The sequence below is a fragment of the Xiphophorus maculatus genome, chromosome 21 (genome assembly GCF_002775205.1).
Source record: "Xiphophorus maculatus strain JP 163 A chromosome 21, X_maculatus-5.0-male, whole genome shotgun sequence".
NCBI lineage: Eukaryota > Metazoa > Chordata > Actinopteri > Cyprinodontiformes > Poeciliidae > Xiphophorus > Xiphophorus maculatus.
Genome location: NC_036463.1, coordinates 6,755,829 through 6,774,809, shown reverse-complemented (window position 1 = coordinate 6,774,809; position 18,981 = coordinate 6,755,829). Strand labels below are relative to the sequence as shown.

Sequence of the window (18,981 nt, the reverse complement as noted above, 5' to 3'; positions counted from 1 at the left end):
AAATCTGCTCTGCATAATCATTTGGAACAGTGCATTTTGAGTTTTTTATTTTTATTATCCTCAGCCACTGATGGATTGTGCCATTTGCTATAAAACGATGGATGAGCAAATAGAAACTACTGCGGAGCCGTACGTTCACTGCATCCAGAGACCGAGGCTCACAGAGGTAAAACTTTCATCTTTCTGGTTCTGATGATGCGTTTCAGCTGATGGAGGAAGTGCTTTATGATGATGTTTCTGTTGATGCGCTCGCCCGTTTCAGGAAATGACGACAACACGGATGAACCAATGGAAGAAGATGACCTACAGAACCGGCGGTGCCACTATTATGGCCCTGTCCACTGGCTAAAGATGCTCTTTACATGCAAAGCATCACACCAGACAGACTTCACACATGCATAAATAACTCTGTCAAAATGTCTGATTTTCTTTTTCGTTTTACTGTTACATTTGACATAAAAATCTCTGATTTATATTCATTTTAAGTTCCTAAAGTGACTTTATTCCAAATATAGTCTTGTAACGCAGAACATGTCACTTTCTCTGGATGTATCAGTAGAAATAAGAAATGTTTAATCCTGGATGTCAAAGAGAGGTTCATTAATTCATTTTTAATGCTCTTTACCAGCATCAATTCATATTAAATTTGGGCTTTTGGTGATGGAATGGTTTTATAACATCAGAACATTTCTAAATTTAATCTGCAAGAAAAGTTTCCATATGGATGTATATTCATACATCCCACTAATATAAGGGTCTTGTAGTAAAAATGTAATATGCAAAATAAAGGTTTGACTTTTCAAACTCATAGATTTCCAAGTTTTTTCTATAAAACCTCTGATATCAAACTTTCTGGGGTTTTCTATCTACAATTGTCCTAATACTCCGCTGCCATGCATGTTCAATAAATGTTGCCAAAACAAAACTCTTCATTTTGTTGCATCTTCAGAAACAGGTTATTTCTGAAATCATAATATAAAAGACAGTGAAATATGAAATAAAACGAAGTACAAGTGCGCACACATCGCTTTAAACGAAGCAATAGTGGCACCAAGTGGAAGCGAGAGGAACTGCACGAGTTTTATACAAAAATGCAGCAAAAAGTTCCAGGATGTTGTCTTCTTTTGCTCCACTGCAGTTATGTTTGTCAAAAGATAAGGAAATACTTTATAGTTTATGAGGAATATACAAAGAGGCAAATCATGATTAATAAAAATATGAATGATGATCCTCAAACAAATACCAGTCACTGTCCAAAAGGAAGTTAATGATCAAAATGGACGACTGAATCCTGTGTCTGTCTGCAGCTACAGGACTGTGGTGCTATTTAAATTAAATACTGCAGATCATGACTAATGTAAATGAGTCTGTATCTGTCATGACCTCATAAAAATGAGCAGTTCATTGAAACTGTTTGAATATTTATAAGTCTTGGTTTGAATAGATTCCTCAGCGGTTACCTTATCTTTCCCCAGCAGCAAAGATAAGGCATTAATAATTACATAATTACAAAAACGTATGTATCATCAGACAGGTCAAAATATAAAGTTATGTGGAAATTTGGGCATTTTAAGGAGCAAAATGAAAATAATTCATATAAATAAAAATTTAAAAATTAAATAAATGGGAAAAATCAATTTCAGGTTTCATTCATGTATTTCATAGGAAGATGAAGGAAGGGTTGGGAAACGCCCACTTTTCCACGTGAACGCGCACAGAGCAAATAGTAGCTTTAGCACTCGTGACAGCTTCGGATCACAGGGGTAGCAGGCTGTAAGTAAGGAGGCCCAGATTCCCTTGGGCCACTTGGTCCGGAAGTTCCCAGATCAGCTGAGAAACATAGTTCCTCCATCATGTCCTGGGTCTTCCCCTTGGCCTTCTCCCGGTGGGACGTGCCTGAAACACCTCACCAGGGAGGCATCCTAAGCAGATTTTCCGGCTCAAGAACATGGCCTCGGATTTGGAAGCACTGATCCTCATCCTGGCCACTTCGCACTCGGCTGCGAATCGCTCCAGTGAAAGCTGTAGATCAAGACCTGATGAAGGCAGTAGGATCACATCTTCTGCACAAAGCAGAGATGCAATCTTAAGGCCACCAAATCGGATCCCCTCAACACCTTGGCTGTGCCTAAAATTCTGTCAATAAAAGTATTGAATAGAATTAGTGACAAAGAGCAGCCTTGGCGGAGTCCAACTCACTGGAAATGAGCCCGAGTTAGTGACGGCAATGAGGATCAGACTCTGACACTGGTCGTACAGGAAGCTTCTGTAGCTCAGGATCAGGTCACCAAGGTCCCCACCTTCAGCTGCCACCCTTTCATCAGGGTGGGCTGCACCCCACCCTGATGTCTCTCCCACTGGTGGTGAGCCCATGTGAGGAAGGAAACACGTTTCCTCTTCGGCTGTGCCCGTCTGGGCTCCATGGGTTAAAGCCCAGACTCCAGGTGTATGCTCACAAATACACCTCATAATATTTTGTTTCCTTCGTAAAAGTAACTTTACCATTCTTATCTAGTGTGGCACGCCTGCCAGGTTGACCACTATCTTTTCTCCGTTCAGTTTTCTTGGAGAACAAGCTTCCTGCCTGCCACTTTAAACGGCATCTTTTCAGGCTTGCTTTCGCTGGGTGGCATTGGCTTATGTTGTTTTAACTTGCCTTGTGTTGTGAGGTGGCCTTTAAGATCTGGCAGTAACTTGCCTTCACCCAGAGGCAAGGTACTTCGATAATGCACTGACTGTGTATTGGGCAGCTGGAGGTTTGATTCTTCAACAGGTTTATTGTTTGTTTCAACTCTGCTTTCATTGTTAGGTTCTTCCACTGCAACATCATCTTCTACCTTAGCCTCTTTGCGCTTTATGGAGTCCGTCAAATCCTCATATTTCATCTTCTTGTACTTTTTTTTTACCCTAAACAATTCTTCAGTGACGTCTTTAATGAGTTCTTGATCTCTCTGCTTGTTTTCAGTTAGTGCCTTTACCTGACAATTTAAGGATGTAATTTCTCTCTCCAGCTCAAAAGGATTTTTGACAAGAATTTTATTTTCCTTCTCTGCCTCTTTCAACTGCTTTTCCAGAACTTCAAGACATCTAGACTTGTCATTTTCACTGATAATCTCCTGATTTTTATTGCTGATTTTGTCGTTCTTTTGGGACGTCTCATTCTGAAGTCTCTTGACTTCTTTTTTATACTTTTCAATTGCAACTTTGTCTGCTGTGCTTTGAGACAAAACTTGGTCTCTATCTTCCAACATCCCGTTAACTCGCTGTTGTGAATTCCTCTCAAAGTTTCTTAAAGAGGTTTGAAGCTCTTCGACTTCATTTTTGTACTGTTCAACCTCAGATGACAACTGACTTCTTTGGGAACTCTCCTTCTCTATCTGTTGTTTTAACTTTTTGATTTGCTCACATTCCAGGTTTTTGTTTTGTCTGAGAGTCCAGTTTAGCGCTTTGGTGAGCGAATCAATTTTCTCATTTAGAAGCTCATTTTGTTTATGAGCTATTTTTAACTCTTGCTCCAATGCAGTGTCCTTATTATGCATTTCAGGTCTTTCTTTAAACTTTTTTAACTGATCCAGAGCCAGTGCCAAGCTATGAAAAAAATGCAATGTCAAATCTAATATGGAAATCCAACATTCGTTTTGCTACTTGAGTTCGGCAAGTTTAATTTAGATGCAATTCATTCAAGGTTCTGTCCCTTATGACATCATAACACTTTGACATCATCAGAGTCCATCAGTGGAAGTATTTAATGTATGCTATGTTGCTAGGCAACAGCAAAGCCAGCTCACTTTCCACCATATTCCTGGGAGGCTTACTGTGGAAACGACTCTAAAGTTCATGAACTGTTATTTGGGGATTGCTCGGCACGCCATCTTGCCAGAACTCTCTATTCCTAGTAGCTAGATATGCTAACATTGAGTGAAATAAATGACATTTTCGAATTCAACATTATGAACAAAAAAAGCTCCTTGAATGAAAAAGAAAACTCAGTTAAACTGATTACCACAAAATGATATTCAGTAAGTTAGCTATAGAAAAATTTAAGCTGGCTTGATCAATCTGCAGCCACAGATGATTTCTCTCCTCCCAGGCATTGGGTAGCATTTTAGCAAACCGGATGCCCAGTTCCTTACAATAAGTGAATTTTTTGGTCTTCTTAGCACGAGGACGTTTATGTGTTTGTTCTCCATCCTTCGTCCCAGTTGGTGAACAACATCCACGTCCTCCTTCAGCCTTGACGCAGATTCAGGAACGATGTGAACGATGAGTATATATAACTAAAGCCCTGACGTCTTCATCTTTCTCCTCCTTCTGAACTTTAATGTGAAGGCTCCATTTCATTCTGTACCTTTCTAATTCTCTAAGCCTCTTTTTAAGATCAGCATTCTCCTCTCGTAGTTTTTTACTTTGCTTTTCCAGCTCTTTAACCTTTGCGGTTCGTGTATTTTCAGGCAGTTTGCATCCCTAGTCTCCTACTAGGGATTCAAACAATCCCTGTCACTATGTCACGACATAGTGACAGTTTTAACAAATACATGTAATTTTTTTTCTTTATAAATGTTACATAGAGTAACTTTTATAATGTACCATGTTTAAGTTCAGTACTTTTAATTGAATCTAAAGTATAAATTCCTCATAATTATGATAATTCTGTAATATCTGAGACAAGGAAAGTTTCCACAAACTTATAATTTCACAGGTGGGGCGTACACCTTAACTTTACGTTCTTTTTGTTTCACATGCTGTCCAAGCACAAACGACAACAGACTGGATTAGCTTCTTAAATGAAAAGTAAAATTTATTATTCCTGAACCACAAAATAGACTTCTTTGGTTGTACAAATTCACTAGTTACAGTCTTATATGAGCTATAACCCTTGACCCTAGGACGTCTGACCCCAAACCCTCTGGCCTGTTAGCAAGTTAAAACCCCCAAAAAGAACTCGAGACAAAAATAAGAAACACAGAAAACATAAAAACACGGCATCAATGTAGTGAAACTCTTCTGGGAAAAAAAAAAGTAGTTGCCTACAAATAAAATAAGAAAAAAACAAACAGCAAATGATAAACTGAATTTCAGTCAGTGAGAGCAACATGGAAAAGTAATCATAGACCCTAGATTAAATTAACAAAATGCTACGATGCTGTGATTCTGCAGAATGTTTTGCAGCTCTCCCAGTTTATATGGAGAGCATCCCAACACCAAGCCTCAACCTCACCCAGATGCTTCAGCAGTCCAGACAGGCTCAGTTTCCAACCCATATTTTCTCTTCTTCCTTACAGTTTTTGTACATTATTCACACAATAAATGATTTTTTTTTTCAGTGGCATCAGATTTAAGTTAACCATAGTTGGAAAAATAAAACTCCCTGCTACCTTCAAATCACTGTGGTTAAAAAAAAAAAAAATTGCCAGATAACACAAAAGATGCTAGGGTAGCATTAACGGTTCACATTGATTTAAAAAAAATAAAAAATTCAAAAACACACAATACCCTTAGAAGGGTAAGTACCATTGATAAATGACAAAATGCATGATCCCAAGTATTAATACTCTCAATTGGGGAGTATTTGCTGCTGCTGTGTCCAGTGTAGTTGTCCTCTCTGTAGGGGAATGTAACGAGGGTTAGTCTGAACAGAGGCTGCAGGGTTGAGAAACCAGCAAGTAGACGCGTTCTTCCAAACAGTTAAATCATGTTTACAACAATTCCTCCTGTAATTTAAGTGTTTTTATAAAGTAAATATAAGTAGTGATATGCAGATGAGTATTAGGAACTCATCTTGAGTTCAAAAGGATTAAAAATGTAGAATGAAGGCCTTCGATTCGTCTAAAATGATAATAAATTATGATACAGTGGCAGTGAATAAACGATATGTGCTTCAAGAGAAACGATTTTCCACCATATGCGACGATGAAGGTAGCAAGCTGTTCCCTCCTCAGTTAATATTTACACCCCAAATCATTAAAAACAGACACTTTACAATCTAATCGCTGAAGTTAGTAAAACTATAACCCATTTCTTCTCATTTCCTGTTTCCACTATGCTTTTTTTCATAACAGCGACATCACAATGGTGCAGCGATATATATATATATATAAAAAGAAAGAAAACTAAAAACTTTGATCACCCTCAAGTTAAAATAGATCTGATCTACGAGGCAAACAGAAGATTTAAGAAAATAATTCATCTGCAAGTTGCAATCCTAGCTAACCACACCGACTCGTCCCGTCCAGGTATGGAGTTCGCCGACTCACCCACAGACTATAAAGGCAAGACTGGCACACAGGATATAGGTGAGTATCTATGTGGCGACTAAAAGCTTCAGAGTCTTTGCAGTGGTTATATTTGGAGAGCCGACCTCTCTGGGTTAATGTTTTTGGTTGTGTTACGTCGGCACAGCGGCTTCCAGGCTGCGGCGGCCCTGCCTCAGTTTGCGTTTGTTGCTGTAGAGGGCCATCTCCTCCAGGGCCGAGGTGGCGGGCAGCGGGATGGGAGCCTCCACTTCAGGGCCGTGCCCTGCAGAAACACAAAGCAACACAAAAATACTTTTTAAATGTGTTCTTTTGATAAACAGCTGCGTCGAAACCGCCCTGAAACCTGCAAGATGCGTCCCATACTGAGCAGCAGCAGCTAGAAAACAGCAGAATCAGCAGCGAGAAAACCCAGATTTCAAATCATTTCTGTTTACATGCACCAGAGAGGACGGCTAGATTTATTCAGGTCCCACTTTAAGGTTCCTGTTGTGTTTTTAATTGTAATTTTTTTATTGAGTTAATTGCAGCCATATGAGCACAACAACAAAAACATTTGTTTTTAACCTGTTATCTGCATCACTCAACCATCAGATTGGTGCACAGGTTTGTTATACTCATTCAGCTTTCAAGTTCTTTGAAAAAAATAAAGTAAAATGTTTTGCACTGAGAAGCTATTTTAGGATTAGACCATTTCAGTGATAATCTTAACTCCCTTTTGCACAACAAAAGTCTTTTCCAGCGTGCCATCTGATAAATTTTTGAAGCAAAAGTTAACCCCTAATATACTAAGAGAAGAGGCCTCGTCGTCTATTGTTGTTATTTGCAGACATTGCTTGGGTGTCAAATTTATGCATTTCTACATGAGTCCAAAGGATCCTGAAGTCCTTTCAGGGACAGTGTTAAAGACCTCATTAATTATTAGTTCAACCTAAAAACAAATCCATGCAGTTATTGAAGTACTGAGAGCTCATCCAGCTTAAATCCAATACGCAAACACAATACAGATGCATTAGTAGGCAAATTTAAAGACTTTATATGTGCTTTAAACACTCTGTAGTGCGGAAGTAATTAAAGAGGAAAGACATTTTCAGCATCTCTGGTGTGCTTGACAGACAAATTGACAGTTCATCAAGGTTGTTGCCAGTAAGAATTTATCTGAAACTGGAATCTGGCCAATAGAAGAACAATAACTGGTGTGTCTCTATAAACTGGCCACATCTCCGTTGCAAATAAAACAGCTACATAGACGACTTTACTCAAATAAAACAGCTACATAGACAAATTTACTCAAATAAAACAGCTACATAGACGACTTTACTCAAATAAAACAGCTACATAGACAAATTTACTCAAATAAAACAGCTACATAGACGACTTTACTCAAATAAAACAGCTACATAGACAAATTTACTCAAATAAAACAGCTAAATAGACGACTTTACTCAAATAAAACAGCTACATAGACGACTTTACTCAAATAAAACAGCTAAATAGACGACTTTACTCAAATAAAACAGCTAAATAGACGACTTTACTCAAATAAAACAGCTAAATAGACGACTTTACTCAAATAAAACAGATAAATAGACGACTTTACTCAAATAAAACAGCTAAATAGACGACTTTACTCAAATAAAACAACTAAATAGACGACTTTACTCAAATAAAACAGATAAATAGACGACTTTACTCAAATAAAACAGATAAATAGACGACTTTACTCAAATAAAACAGATAAATAGACGACTTTACTCAAATAAAACAGCTAAATAGACGACTTTACTCAAATAAAACAGCTACATAGACGACTTTACTCAAATAAAACAGCTACATAGACAAATTTACTCAAATAAAACAGCTACATAGACGACTTTACTCAAATAAAACAGCTACATAGACAAATTTACTCAAATAAAACAGATAAATAGACGACTTTACTCAAATAAAACAGATAAATAGACGACTTTACTCAAATAAAACAGATAAATAGACGACTTTACTCAAATAAAACAGCTAAATAGACGACTTTACTCAAATAAAACAGCTAAATAGACGACTTTACTCAAATAAAACAACTAAATAGACAAATTTACTCAAATAAAACAGCTACATAGACAAATTTACTCAAATAAAACAGCTACATAGACGACTTTACTCAAATAAAACAGCTAAATAGACGACTTTACTCAAATAAAACAGCTACATAGACGACTTTACTCAAATAAAACAGCTACATAGACAAATTTACTCAAATAAAACAGCTACATAGACAAATTTACTCAAATAAAACAGCTACATAGACAAATTTACTCAAATAAAACAGCTACATAGACAAATTTACTCAAATAAAACAGCTACATAGACAAATTTACTCAAATAAAACAGCTACATAGACAAATTTACTCAAATAAAACAGCTACATAGACGACTTTACTCAAATAAAACAGCTACATAGACAAATTTACTCAAATAAAACAGCTACATAGACAAATTTACTCAAATAAAACAGCTACATAGACGACTTTACTCAAATAAAACAGCTACATAGACAAATTTACTCAAATAAAACAGCTACATAGACAAATTTACTCAAATAAAACAGCTACATAGACGACTTTACTCAAATAAAACAACTAAATAGACGACTTTACTCAAATAAAACAGCTAAATAGACATATTTACTCAAATAAAACAGCTACATAGACGACTTTACTCAAATAAAACAGCTAAATAGACGACTTTACTCAAATGAAACAACTAAATAGACGACTTTACTCAAATAAAACAGCTACATAGACGACTTTACTCAAATAAAACAGCTAAATAGACGACTTTACTCAAATAAAACAACTAAATAGACGACTTTACTCAAATAAAACAGCTAAATAGACGACTTTACTCAAATAAAACAGATAAATAGACGACTTTACTCAAATAAAACAGCTAAATAGACGACTTTACTCAAATAAAACAGCTAAATAGACGACTTTACTCAAATAAAACAGCTAAATAGACGACTTTACTCAAATAAAACAGATAAATAGACGACTTTACTCAAATAAAACAGATAAATAGACGACTTTACTCAAATAAAACAGCTAAATAGACAAATTTACTCAAATAAAACAACTAAATAGACGACTTTACTCAAATAAAACAGATAAATAGACAAATTTACTCAAATAAAACAACTAAATAGACGACTTTACTCAAATAAAACAGCTACATAGACAAATTTACTCAAATAAAACAACTAAATAGACGACTTTACTCAAATAAAACAGATAAATAGACAATTTTACTCAAAAACCCAAACAGATGCAACATTAACATGAACTGCAGTTTCTTGAAAGAAAGACTTGAAGTCTTTAGAGCCACCTTGCAATGGTTCTGACCCAACATACATTTTGCAGATCAGGACAGCAGAAGCAGAAGAACCTGAACCCAAGCTTTGCCACACAACTTGCAGGTTAGACCGACACAAACAAACTCCCCTCACACATCCAGCCAACACACACATGCACACAAGATCCTACCAATATGAGCTGCTTAGTCCTGGTAGTTACCTGAATTAAAGGGAATAGAACAGGTTGAGGTAAAACAATTTTTGAAGTTCGTTTCAGTGCAAAATGAAACCGTACATACCAGCATTACTGGAGGCGTCGATGTATTGCACTTCCTCTGCTGCATCAGGGGTCTGTGAAAAAACAGGCTTTAATGAATAAGAGGGAGATGGTGATAAAATGCTTTAATAACCTGTTTCCCACAGTAATCTTTCACCGTTTGAGTTGAGGAGCTGGCAGGGTAGCGACCTGTCATTGAACCTTCAGAAGATTATCTACTCTACCACAACCCCACTCCCACCAGAAACCCAAACAGGAGAATCGATGTAGAAGTTGTCAAAATGGCTGCAAGCAGATGCCCAATTATACAATTGTATATCCTTGAAGAGCAGAAGTGGAGCTTCCTGCACAACCAACAAGGATGCAGCAAGTGGTTTCTGGAGGCAAGTCAACAACAAAACACTTCCAGCAGTCATTGTACATACAGCGATAAAACCAGCTGACCAAACATGCCGGAGCTCAGCTGGGTTGCTAGGTTACGGGCTGGGCTTCTCTGGTGTTGCTACGTAATAGTGTAGTGCCTGCTGATTTGTGATGATACATTTCGGAGATTTTCGAAAGGGTTCATTTTCCAGACACCCATAAAAATACTTATTGACAAAAAGAAGTAACTGTTTTTGGCTGTTTGGTTATTTTAAGTGCTTAGGCCGTTTTTACAAGCAATTGAGACCTAATGGAAGTATAAAAATGTGCAAAATGTGAATTTTGGTTAATAGGTCCACTAGAAATACATTTGGTGCATTACTGCCACCTTGTGGTACCAACACATTAGTTTCTGAGTTTATATGAAGATCAGAAATTACCAACCATCCGTAATAAACAAAGATACAACATGTAAACGTACTAAAACCAAATGAAGCAAACAGACGTCACTGCCAACAGATCAGACGCCACACTGAACCCGACGCTAAAACCGACAGACGCACACAAATAAGACCCAAAGACCGGGACAACCACAGGTTTCCCCTGCATCCTCTCCTCCACAGGAGACATTATGAAATTATTCTCAACCCTTTAATGCCTGAATTTATACCCAATCGTGCAAAAAATATTACAAGTGTTTTTACAGTCAATCAAATGTTAAATTACTTAGAGATTATAAGTTTGAACCTTGTACCTACTAGTAGTATAAATTTGGATATGATGCTAATTAGATCCACTTTAAGGAATAAGACAGACTGTTCAAAATCAATATGTTGATTATTTTATTGATGCTGCTATTGCTCAAGTAAGATTGAGCAATAGTCAAGTAGATGTTTTTTTTTTTATCATTAGTGTTTTAATTCAAGCTAAATTCAGTAAATTTCCTTTGCTGGACAGTTCCAGGAATTTCTTTCCCATTTTTTACAACATTAAATCAGTTTTACAAACTGAATTTCAATATATTTTAGATAACTGTCTAAAACTGATCACAACTTTTTAAATAGAGGTAAATAAATCCAGGTCTTATTTTTAATTTAATGCAATTTCCAGAATGATGCTAAACGCTCTGCTAATATATTGATGCTAAACGTCCTGATAATATATTTATAGATCTATAAATGTGGGAAATTCTGTGCTTTTTTCTTTGTAATTTTCACAAATATCAGGATCTTGAAGAAAATGTATTTATAACATTTCCTCTACATAAAACTTAAAGCTAGAAGTATGATTGTTGACAAAAAATTGCAACAAATTTACTACCGCAGATGTTTAACGAAAGGTCAGCTAACATTTGCGGCTTTAATTTTGCTGGACGAAGGCCTACAATGACTGGATTGTACAGGTCACAGACTACTGCTCATTGTGTGTCTAAATATTGTTTTCATCTATCAAAAACAATACAGCGTTTGTCTGTATTCTGCCAAATTACATTAATGCAAAAATATGTTCAGAATTATTTAACTTTATATTCCTATTTTAACAGCTTTATGTGTCATTTTATCACATATTTTGCCATAACTGGCTCTTTAAGCACATTCGTGATCTTAATGTGGCCTGAAATAAAAATAAGTTTTAAACTCCTGCCTTAGATGCAAAGTTCTAAAAGCAAAATAAATTCACCATTTCTAAATTATTGCATATTAATACTAGTGTCACTCATTTCCTTTCCCTAGTTGCCTAGTGTCGCTAAAAAGCTTCAAACCTAAAATTAGAAATAAGTGAGAATTTTGGTCATATATCGTCTCTTCTAATATATAAGGTGCAGAAGATGTTAGTGAGCCTAAAAATATCTATTTTTATTGCACAACTTAGATTATTTACTGAGTTTATCCATGAGTTGGCCCCATTGCCTTCCTGAAACACATGTAGTTCACACTCTGACCACTAGATGGTATCAAATCACCTCTCCTACACTCTCCTGGCTGCAAGCTAATTAGCTTCACTCGTCCATAAGGGAACAAAATGACGACAAAAGGAGGACACCAAAGTTTTAAAGAGCAAGAAGATGAGAAGAAGTTCTTCTGCCTGAAATGTCATGACCCATGCATGGACAAGGAGGATGGGAGTGAACGAGAGTGAGAGAGATGCTGGATTTGTAGCCATAACCGATTCAGGTTAGTGGAATCAGAAAGTCCATGTCTGCAGCAGGCAAGTTTCACCGTTTCATAGTGATTAGTTAGCATAGAGTTATATAAAGCTGTGAATGGTTACTGATAATGTTTTTATATGAGAGAAAGAGAGCATTATTTCAACGTTTCTTTTCTTGTGAAGTACAAGTTAGTGCACCACACGCCTACCACTGAGCCACGACCAAGACTGCAGCCACACTGATGCCTCTTGATCAACAGTAACTTTAGGGGAGGCAGCAGGGAAAGCCAGGGGGGTAAAGAGGGAGGGAAGAGGCCGGGGCGGGATGGGGCGGCGGCCCCCCGGAGCTGAGCATGCAGCCAATACCTGAATGTCGTATACGGGTTTGGAAGAAGGAATGGCGGCAAACTGTCGGTAGTCAAACTTCTTTGATGACAGGGACTAGAAGGATAGCAAACAGGGATGAGCAAAAAGCGAGGGAGAGGTGGAGGATGAAAACAGGAGAGTGGGGGGAAAATAGAGAGGAAGAGGAGGCAAATAGGCTAATGGATGAACCAGCGGAGGCAAATGATGGAGAGCAATGTGTGTCAGTTTACTGACATCAAGCAGGATGGTGGATTTATGGCAATGTAGGAAATGTCCTCTCACCAGCTCATCAACGAAGAACCTGGTTTTGATCTTAAAGCTCTAAAAACTGGACTTAACGTTAAAAAAACTGTTATTTAAAGAAGCTCTCCAAGTTAAAGCAAGAAAACCTCAAAGGGTGAAGAGGAGTAAAATCAAAAGGTGAAGCTTACCAGCCTGCCTGGAGAGGTTAATGCTCGAGGACTGAGCTCTGTCAGGAAATTTAAAAAAAACATGTTTTAGTCAACACAACATTTCAACCTTTCTATACATCATCATCATAAACACGCAGCGTTTTGTAAGAGTGCAGAATTTTTCCACATTTTGTCACATTACAAGCTCAAAATACAGAAAGCAGCGCTAAGCAGAGGATCAGCAGGAAGAGGAGATGAAAAGACGACATTTTCTTTTTACAAATAAAAATCTGAAAGATTGGAAGCTGAAGGATAAATACACAAACACTCCACACTTTTCAGATTTCTACATCAAAAGTATTTTGAAAACCATTGTCTTCTTTTCATATAACATTAATGCAATAGTTTGCGTTGCTCTGTCAAGTTTGTAGTTTTAAGCTAAATGTGAAGAAAGTTCAAAAATACGTTTGAGATGATAAGTTGCACATTTTCCTAGGGCTTGCAATAAATCAAAGTTTTTGGTTTTTGAAAAATATGGATTCCCCGTGATGTCAGTATGCCCAAGGCCGTCATCTTGTTTAACAAGCTTCTATTTATTTGGACTTTGAATTCAACGTTAGGATGGACCATTAGGGCCAGGCTACAATTATTTCGTTTTATTACAAGAATACGGTTCAAATAACGAGTATAAATTTGTAACATTATCAGAATAAATATTTATCAGAACTCCAACATAAAAAATAAAAAATTGAAATGAGGAATGTTGAGCATCTTGTGAAGATAATACTGAATAGAAATGCTTAATTTTTTTTAGCACATCAGCATCAAATTGTAAGTTGGACAAGTTTGAAACAATTGTGCAACTTTCTGTTTTGAAGAAAGAGCTACACAAATCGAGTTGCAGATCCTAATAACTTAGCTTTTTCTTATTAAAACGATTATTTCTTGCACTTTTAGGATGTTTTTTCTAGTAAAATTGTGTCTTTTTCTGCTAATGTTATTACTACAGCCTCAGGAAAAAGTAAGAGACCACTTAAAATGATCAGTTTCTCAGTTTTTACTGTTAATAGGTATATGTTTGAGTAAAACAAACATTGTTCTTTTATTCTATGAAGTACTGACACTCCCAGCAAAAATGTAGTATTTATTTGCAGAAAATGCAGAAATGGTCAAATTCACAAAAAAGATGCAGTGCTTTCAGTCCTTAAATAATGCAAAGAAAACACGGTCATGTTAATTTAGAAACAACAGTACTAATGTTTTAACTCAGGAAGAGTTCAGAAATCAATATTTGGTGGAATAAAAAACATTCTTGTTGCCAGGCCCTAATTCTCCGTCATATAACTCAGAGAAGGGATGACTAAAAGAAAAGCCACATTTTCAAAATATTTTCCATCATTTCTTCTTCAGAAAAAAAAGCAAACAGAAATTTTAAATAAAATTGATTGATATCAGACGTAAATCTGAGATTTAAGTCTCACCTTCCATGGGGGTGGGAGACGGCGTCGGAGCCGGCGACGGGGATTCCGTCAGCTGGTCTAGTGTCCCACGCTTCTTTCCGTCCCGAGTTTTGGCAATGACCATCTGAGCTTTCAGTGCGTCTTGTTCCAGAGACTTCATTCTACACAGGAAACAACCAGGTTCAAGGAAGTCCTCTGACACCAAGGCGGAGGCGTGAAACAAGGACAAGAAACTCCAGAGGAAGTTGTAGGCCATTCACTACTAATGTCGGGTGCTCCTTGTCCTGGTTTGCTGTGATCGTCTTATTTTATGAAAGAAATAAAGGAAGGCATTCCAGGAAAAGGACGACCTACTGCCTGTAGGTTTACCCTCATCAGCTTGCAAACTTACTGCGGGCCATGTGTTAATACACATACCGCTAGAACGGCAAGGCACAAAGAAAAGAAGAGCTCTACGGGAAGGACGAGACAGAGGAGGGAAAGGTTGGGGTAAACCGAACTAGAGACAAAACACAAAGGACGTGCAGAAGCAAAAAAAGAAAAAACAGAAGTAGAAAGGCAACAGAAGCACTGTTAGTGTTACTGCTTGGACCTTTCTGGATCTGGCCTCTACAGCAAAATACGGAAAAACCAAAGCACCCCAGCAAACCCCCATGATGCCGCGCGTCTGGCCCTAGCGGTCGGAGCCGAGGAGCAGACCTGAGCTGGGAGGCTGCAGAGGAGGAGGTAGAGGAGGAAGCATGGGGGGCTGCACCCTGAGAGGCCCTCACTCGGGCTTGGTAGAGCCTCTTTGCCAGGTCCTGCTCATACTGTCTAACATCCTCCTCTAGGCCATAGGGCCTGAGCCCCGCAGGCCACACAGACGGGAGGCGACAGAGGGGCCGGGAGGAAAAGGAAAGGAATTTCAGGATGAAGGAAAAGGATGAGGAGGAGACAGAAAGGGAAACAGACAGAAAAAAGAGAAGAAAACCCAAGAATGGAAGATAAAACACTGAAAATTAGGAAAACCAGGAATAATAAATACGTATTAGACGTGACATTAGGGAGAAGGAAACAGACCAAACAAATACTCAGCAGCGTCGTTCTTAAAGACAAAGTGGACTGATGCATTTATCGTGAACAATTTCTTCTAAGAAAAATAATTTATTGTCATGATAAATTTCAGTTATAGATGGCAAATAAAACAACAAAACTGACAGTATGACTGGAAATACTTCTGCTATTTTCTCCACTTTTAAATGCAGAGACTGTGTGCAGTTTAGTAAATCACACTATTAAAAAAAACAGTTTAGAGCAACAAGTTTTTTTTTATGAATATCTACTAAAGAATTTTTCTTTGATAATTAAACAATTTTATTTCTATTTTTAAGTTTTAAAATAAAGACCTCAAACTTTTGAAAAAAAAAGACAGATTTTTTTTTTCAATGAGATATTTGTGGAAAATTATAACAACAAAAAAGTATATATTTTCCAAACTAATAAGAAAAACAGATCTAAAAATAGACCTAAAACAAACAAAATGTATACATTTTCTTCGATGGGATAAAAAAGCATATCTCTGCTTCTACTTTTTAGTAATCGTCTTGAGGAAATTTTATGCAATTAACTCCATGAAAACCTCTGACATAGGAGTACGGTAAAGGTTGCAGACCCCTAGTTTAGTCTTTCACATTGCATTTATTCTATGAACTCATAAAAAGAACGTGAATTGAAGCAATAATTCTGTTTTCATGTCTAATCATTGCTATGTCAGTTTTAAGTGATCATATTTGTATTTTTGCTTCAGTTACCGTGCCGCCCGCCACATGGCTCTCTTCTCAGCTTCCAGCGCTCGTTTCTCTGCAGGGGACAGGTCCTTGTCTGGGGCCACGGAGAGCTCAGGGCTCTGCATGCGGAGCCTCTCCTGATGTCTGCGCTCCGCCTTGGCCGTGCGGATGGGAGCCGCCGACTCTCCGGGGTAAGACGACACCAGACTGACGAGACGGAGCATCAGTAGAGGTCAGAGCTGGGTAGCAACTAGTTACATTTACTTTAGTAACTTTTTAGAAGAATTTTTACAATGTAGTACTTTTTACTTTTACTTGAGTAACTTAATTATGAAGTATTGCTACTCTTACTTGAATAAAATGTCTGGATACTCCATTCACTGTGACTAACTTCACTGAATGACAAACCTGCAGTTTTTGTTACAGTTTCATATTGTTCAAGGTTTATATTGAAAAAAAATTATTAGGAATTATTTTTTCACTTTATTTTGTTATTTATATGAATTACTTTCATTTCAGTCCTTAAAATGCCAAAATTTCCACATAACTTTATATTCTTGCCAATCTTACTGTGTAATTTTTAAATATTAAATGATGGATGTTTTGATTAGTTACTCAAATACCTTTTTACTCTTGAGTAATGCCGTCTCAATTAATCAATTAAATGTGTGAAAAGTTAACTCAATAATTTCCATTCTGATGATTAATATGTTTTGAAAGGTTCAAAAACCATTAAGACATTATTATCCATATTATTTATGGGTTCGGCTGTGTAGTTATTATTTCCATTTTATTTATTGTTTTTGGTTGTTGTGTTTTATTTTTTTATGTCTAAAATGTCTTCCGGTTCCAGTGTTAAATGTTCTTTACAAATTTAAGTTTATTATTAATCTCCTAGAGCACATGTGTCAAACTCAAGGCTCGGGGGCCAAATGTGGCCCACCATGGCTTTTTATGTGGCCCTTTGGACTCCAGATGCTAAATTACATCAATCGGTCTCTCCAGTTTTCTGAGATTCCACAATTGTGGAAATTCACATAAAGTCAACAGGTCCCAGCATTTTTTCATGATAATGCATAACTGTAAGTTTAATGCAAATTTTCAGCAAATATTGTGGAAAAACATTGATTTAAGTGATGCTAACTCTCTCCTGTAGGAGGCAGTATTTCTTACTTATTTGATGTCAGTCAGTGATCGAAATGGAAAGTAACAAAAAATCACATGTAACATCATACATAAGAGCAAATATTGCAAAATTCCAAATTCCAAATATTTCTAAATCAATGATTTTGACAGCAAAAAATCCCCAAAACAATCGCAAACTCCTGGAGGGACTGAACAATGAAAAGATGTTCAATATTATTTAATTTTAAGAAGTATTTATAAAATACAAAGACTGCTATTTATGAATATTTTAACAGTTTATTAATGGGTTTTGTCAATATATTCTGGCACAACTTTAAGAACATTTATGATCTTGATTTTGTCCAAGACGAAAATGAGTTTGACACCCCTGTCCTAAAGCGTCATTTTTATGCCATTATTAATATATTACTTAAAATGGTCTTAAAACAACAATATCATCATCCAGCAAAACTTGTTATTGTGACAGGCCTACTCTTGTGTAATTTCTTGGACAGCTACTTTTTACTTTTACTTGAGTAAAAATATGTTTACTTGAGTATATATAAATGTATAAAGCGGCTAACACATGTAGACATTCAGAAATAACTTTTAAAAACTGTAATCACCCCGTCATGGAGTTTGGTCTCTGCTCCAACCTGAAGCTGTCCTCCAGTGAATTTCTCTGAGAGTCGCCCTTCCCATCTACCGAAGAAGGCCTACAGAGAAAAAAAACAAATAAATCAAAAGCCAGTTTGAAAAAGAAAGTCAAAATGGAAAAGATTAAAACTCAAATGATGCCAGATTCTCACCCAGAGCTGCCGGTGAAGCTCAGTGGAGTGGAGCAGTGCTGAGACGGGGTAGAAACGGGCTCAACCTTGTACTCAACCCCGTCTAACAAAACCTTTCCTGTAGCCTTCATGTGCTCCACCTGCTTAGCCAGGTCTTCTTCCTCGTCCTCATCCTCTTCGTCCATCAGGTACTCCCGCGCTCGCTGCTCAAACTTCCTCTCTGGGAGGAAACAAAGAGACAGAGAAGGGTAAACTCGAGGAAAGACATCTCCGGCTTTTTGTTTTTATCGGTTCTGGGAGGCTGAAAACAAACCTTCCTCCTCCCTCATTTTCTTGAGGTCATCCTCTCCGACGAGAGAGACTCTGGGTTTGGGTTTCTCTGGCGTCTGCTGCTTCACGTCAATCTCAAAATATTTCTGTCTGTCCCTGAACGAGCGCTGCTCGGGGCTGTTCTTACCTCCAAAAGACGGACTCTGACGGAAAAAAACAGTAGGAGGACGAGACGATAAACGGCAGGAATTAAAGCTGCGTCAATGTATTTGCTGCCAAAAGATGGAAGTGAGGCTGCAAACTCATGATTATTCTTGTAATCAATTATTCTGATGATTAATCGGATGAAAACAATTGTCATATTCAAAAGTTTTCATTAAAAACCTTTTGTATACTACATTAGAAATCTTTTAAAAGATGCATGTA

The 18,981-nt window shown here is 37.2% G+C and overlaps 1 protein-coding gene and 1 long non-coding RNA gene across 20 annotated transcripts in view; one reads left to right on the top strand and one right to left on the bottom strand.

The window, feature by feature from the left end:
- Nucleotides 1-67: 67 nt before the first annotated feature.
- On the top strand, nucleotides 68-808 carry LOC111606257. The gene is made up of 2 exons (XR_002752001.1): nucleotides 68-166; nucleotides 263-808. It is a non-coding gene; the product is annotated as an uncharacterized LOC111606257 (long non-coding RNA).
- A 3,964-nt stretch (nucleotides 809-4,772) lies between these two features.
- Nucleotides 4,773-18,981, bottom strand: part of scrib (scribbled planar cell polarity protein) — a 77,645-nt gene continuing 63,436 nt past the window's right edge. For 13 of the 19 annotated variants that reach the window (XM_023326758.1, XM_023326767.1, XM_023326764.1 and 10 more), the window contains 10 exons: nucleotides 18,599-18,758; nucleotides 18,307-18,505; nucleotides 18,124-18,213; nucleotides 16,397-16,579; nucleotides 15,306-15,446; nucleotides 14,628-14,767; nucleotides 13,186-13,223; nucleotides 12,755-12,829; nucleotides 9,900-9,951; nucleotides 4,773-6,516 (listed from right to left, as the gene is read on the bottom strand). In XM_023326758.1, the coding sequence (XP_023182526.1) occupies nucleotides 6,386-6,516; nucleotides 9,900-9,951; nucleotides 12,755-12,829; nucleotides 13,186-13,223; nucleotides 14,628-14,767; nucleotides 15,306-15,446; nucleotides 16,397-16,579; nucleotides 18,124-18,213; nucleotides 18,307-18,505; nucleotides 18,599-18,758 (1,209 nt within the window). In that variant the 3' untranslated portion in view covers nucleotides 4,773-6,385. Of the gene's footprint in view, nucleotides 6,517-9,790; nucleotides 9,821-9,899; nucleotides 9,952-12,754; nucleotides 12,830-13,185; nucleotides 13,224-14,627; nucleotides 14,768-15,305; nucleotides 15,447-16,396; nucleotides 16,580-18,123; nucleotides 18,214-18,306; nucleotides 18,506-18,598; nucleotides 18,759-18,981 lie in introns of all 19 variants that reach the window. The other 6 variants (XM_023326769.1, XM_023326776.1, XM_023326765.1 and 3 more) reach the window with 5 other exon arrangements.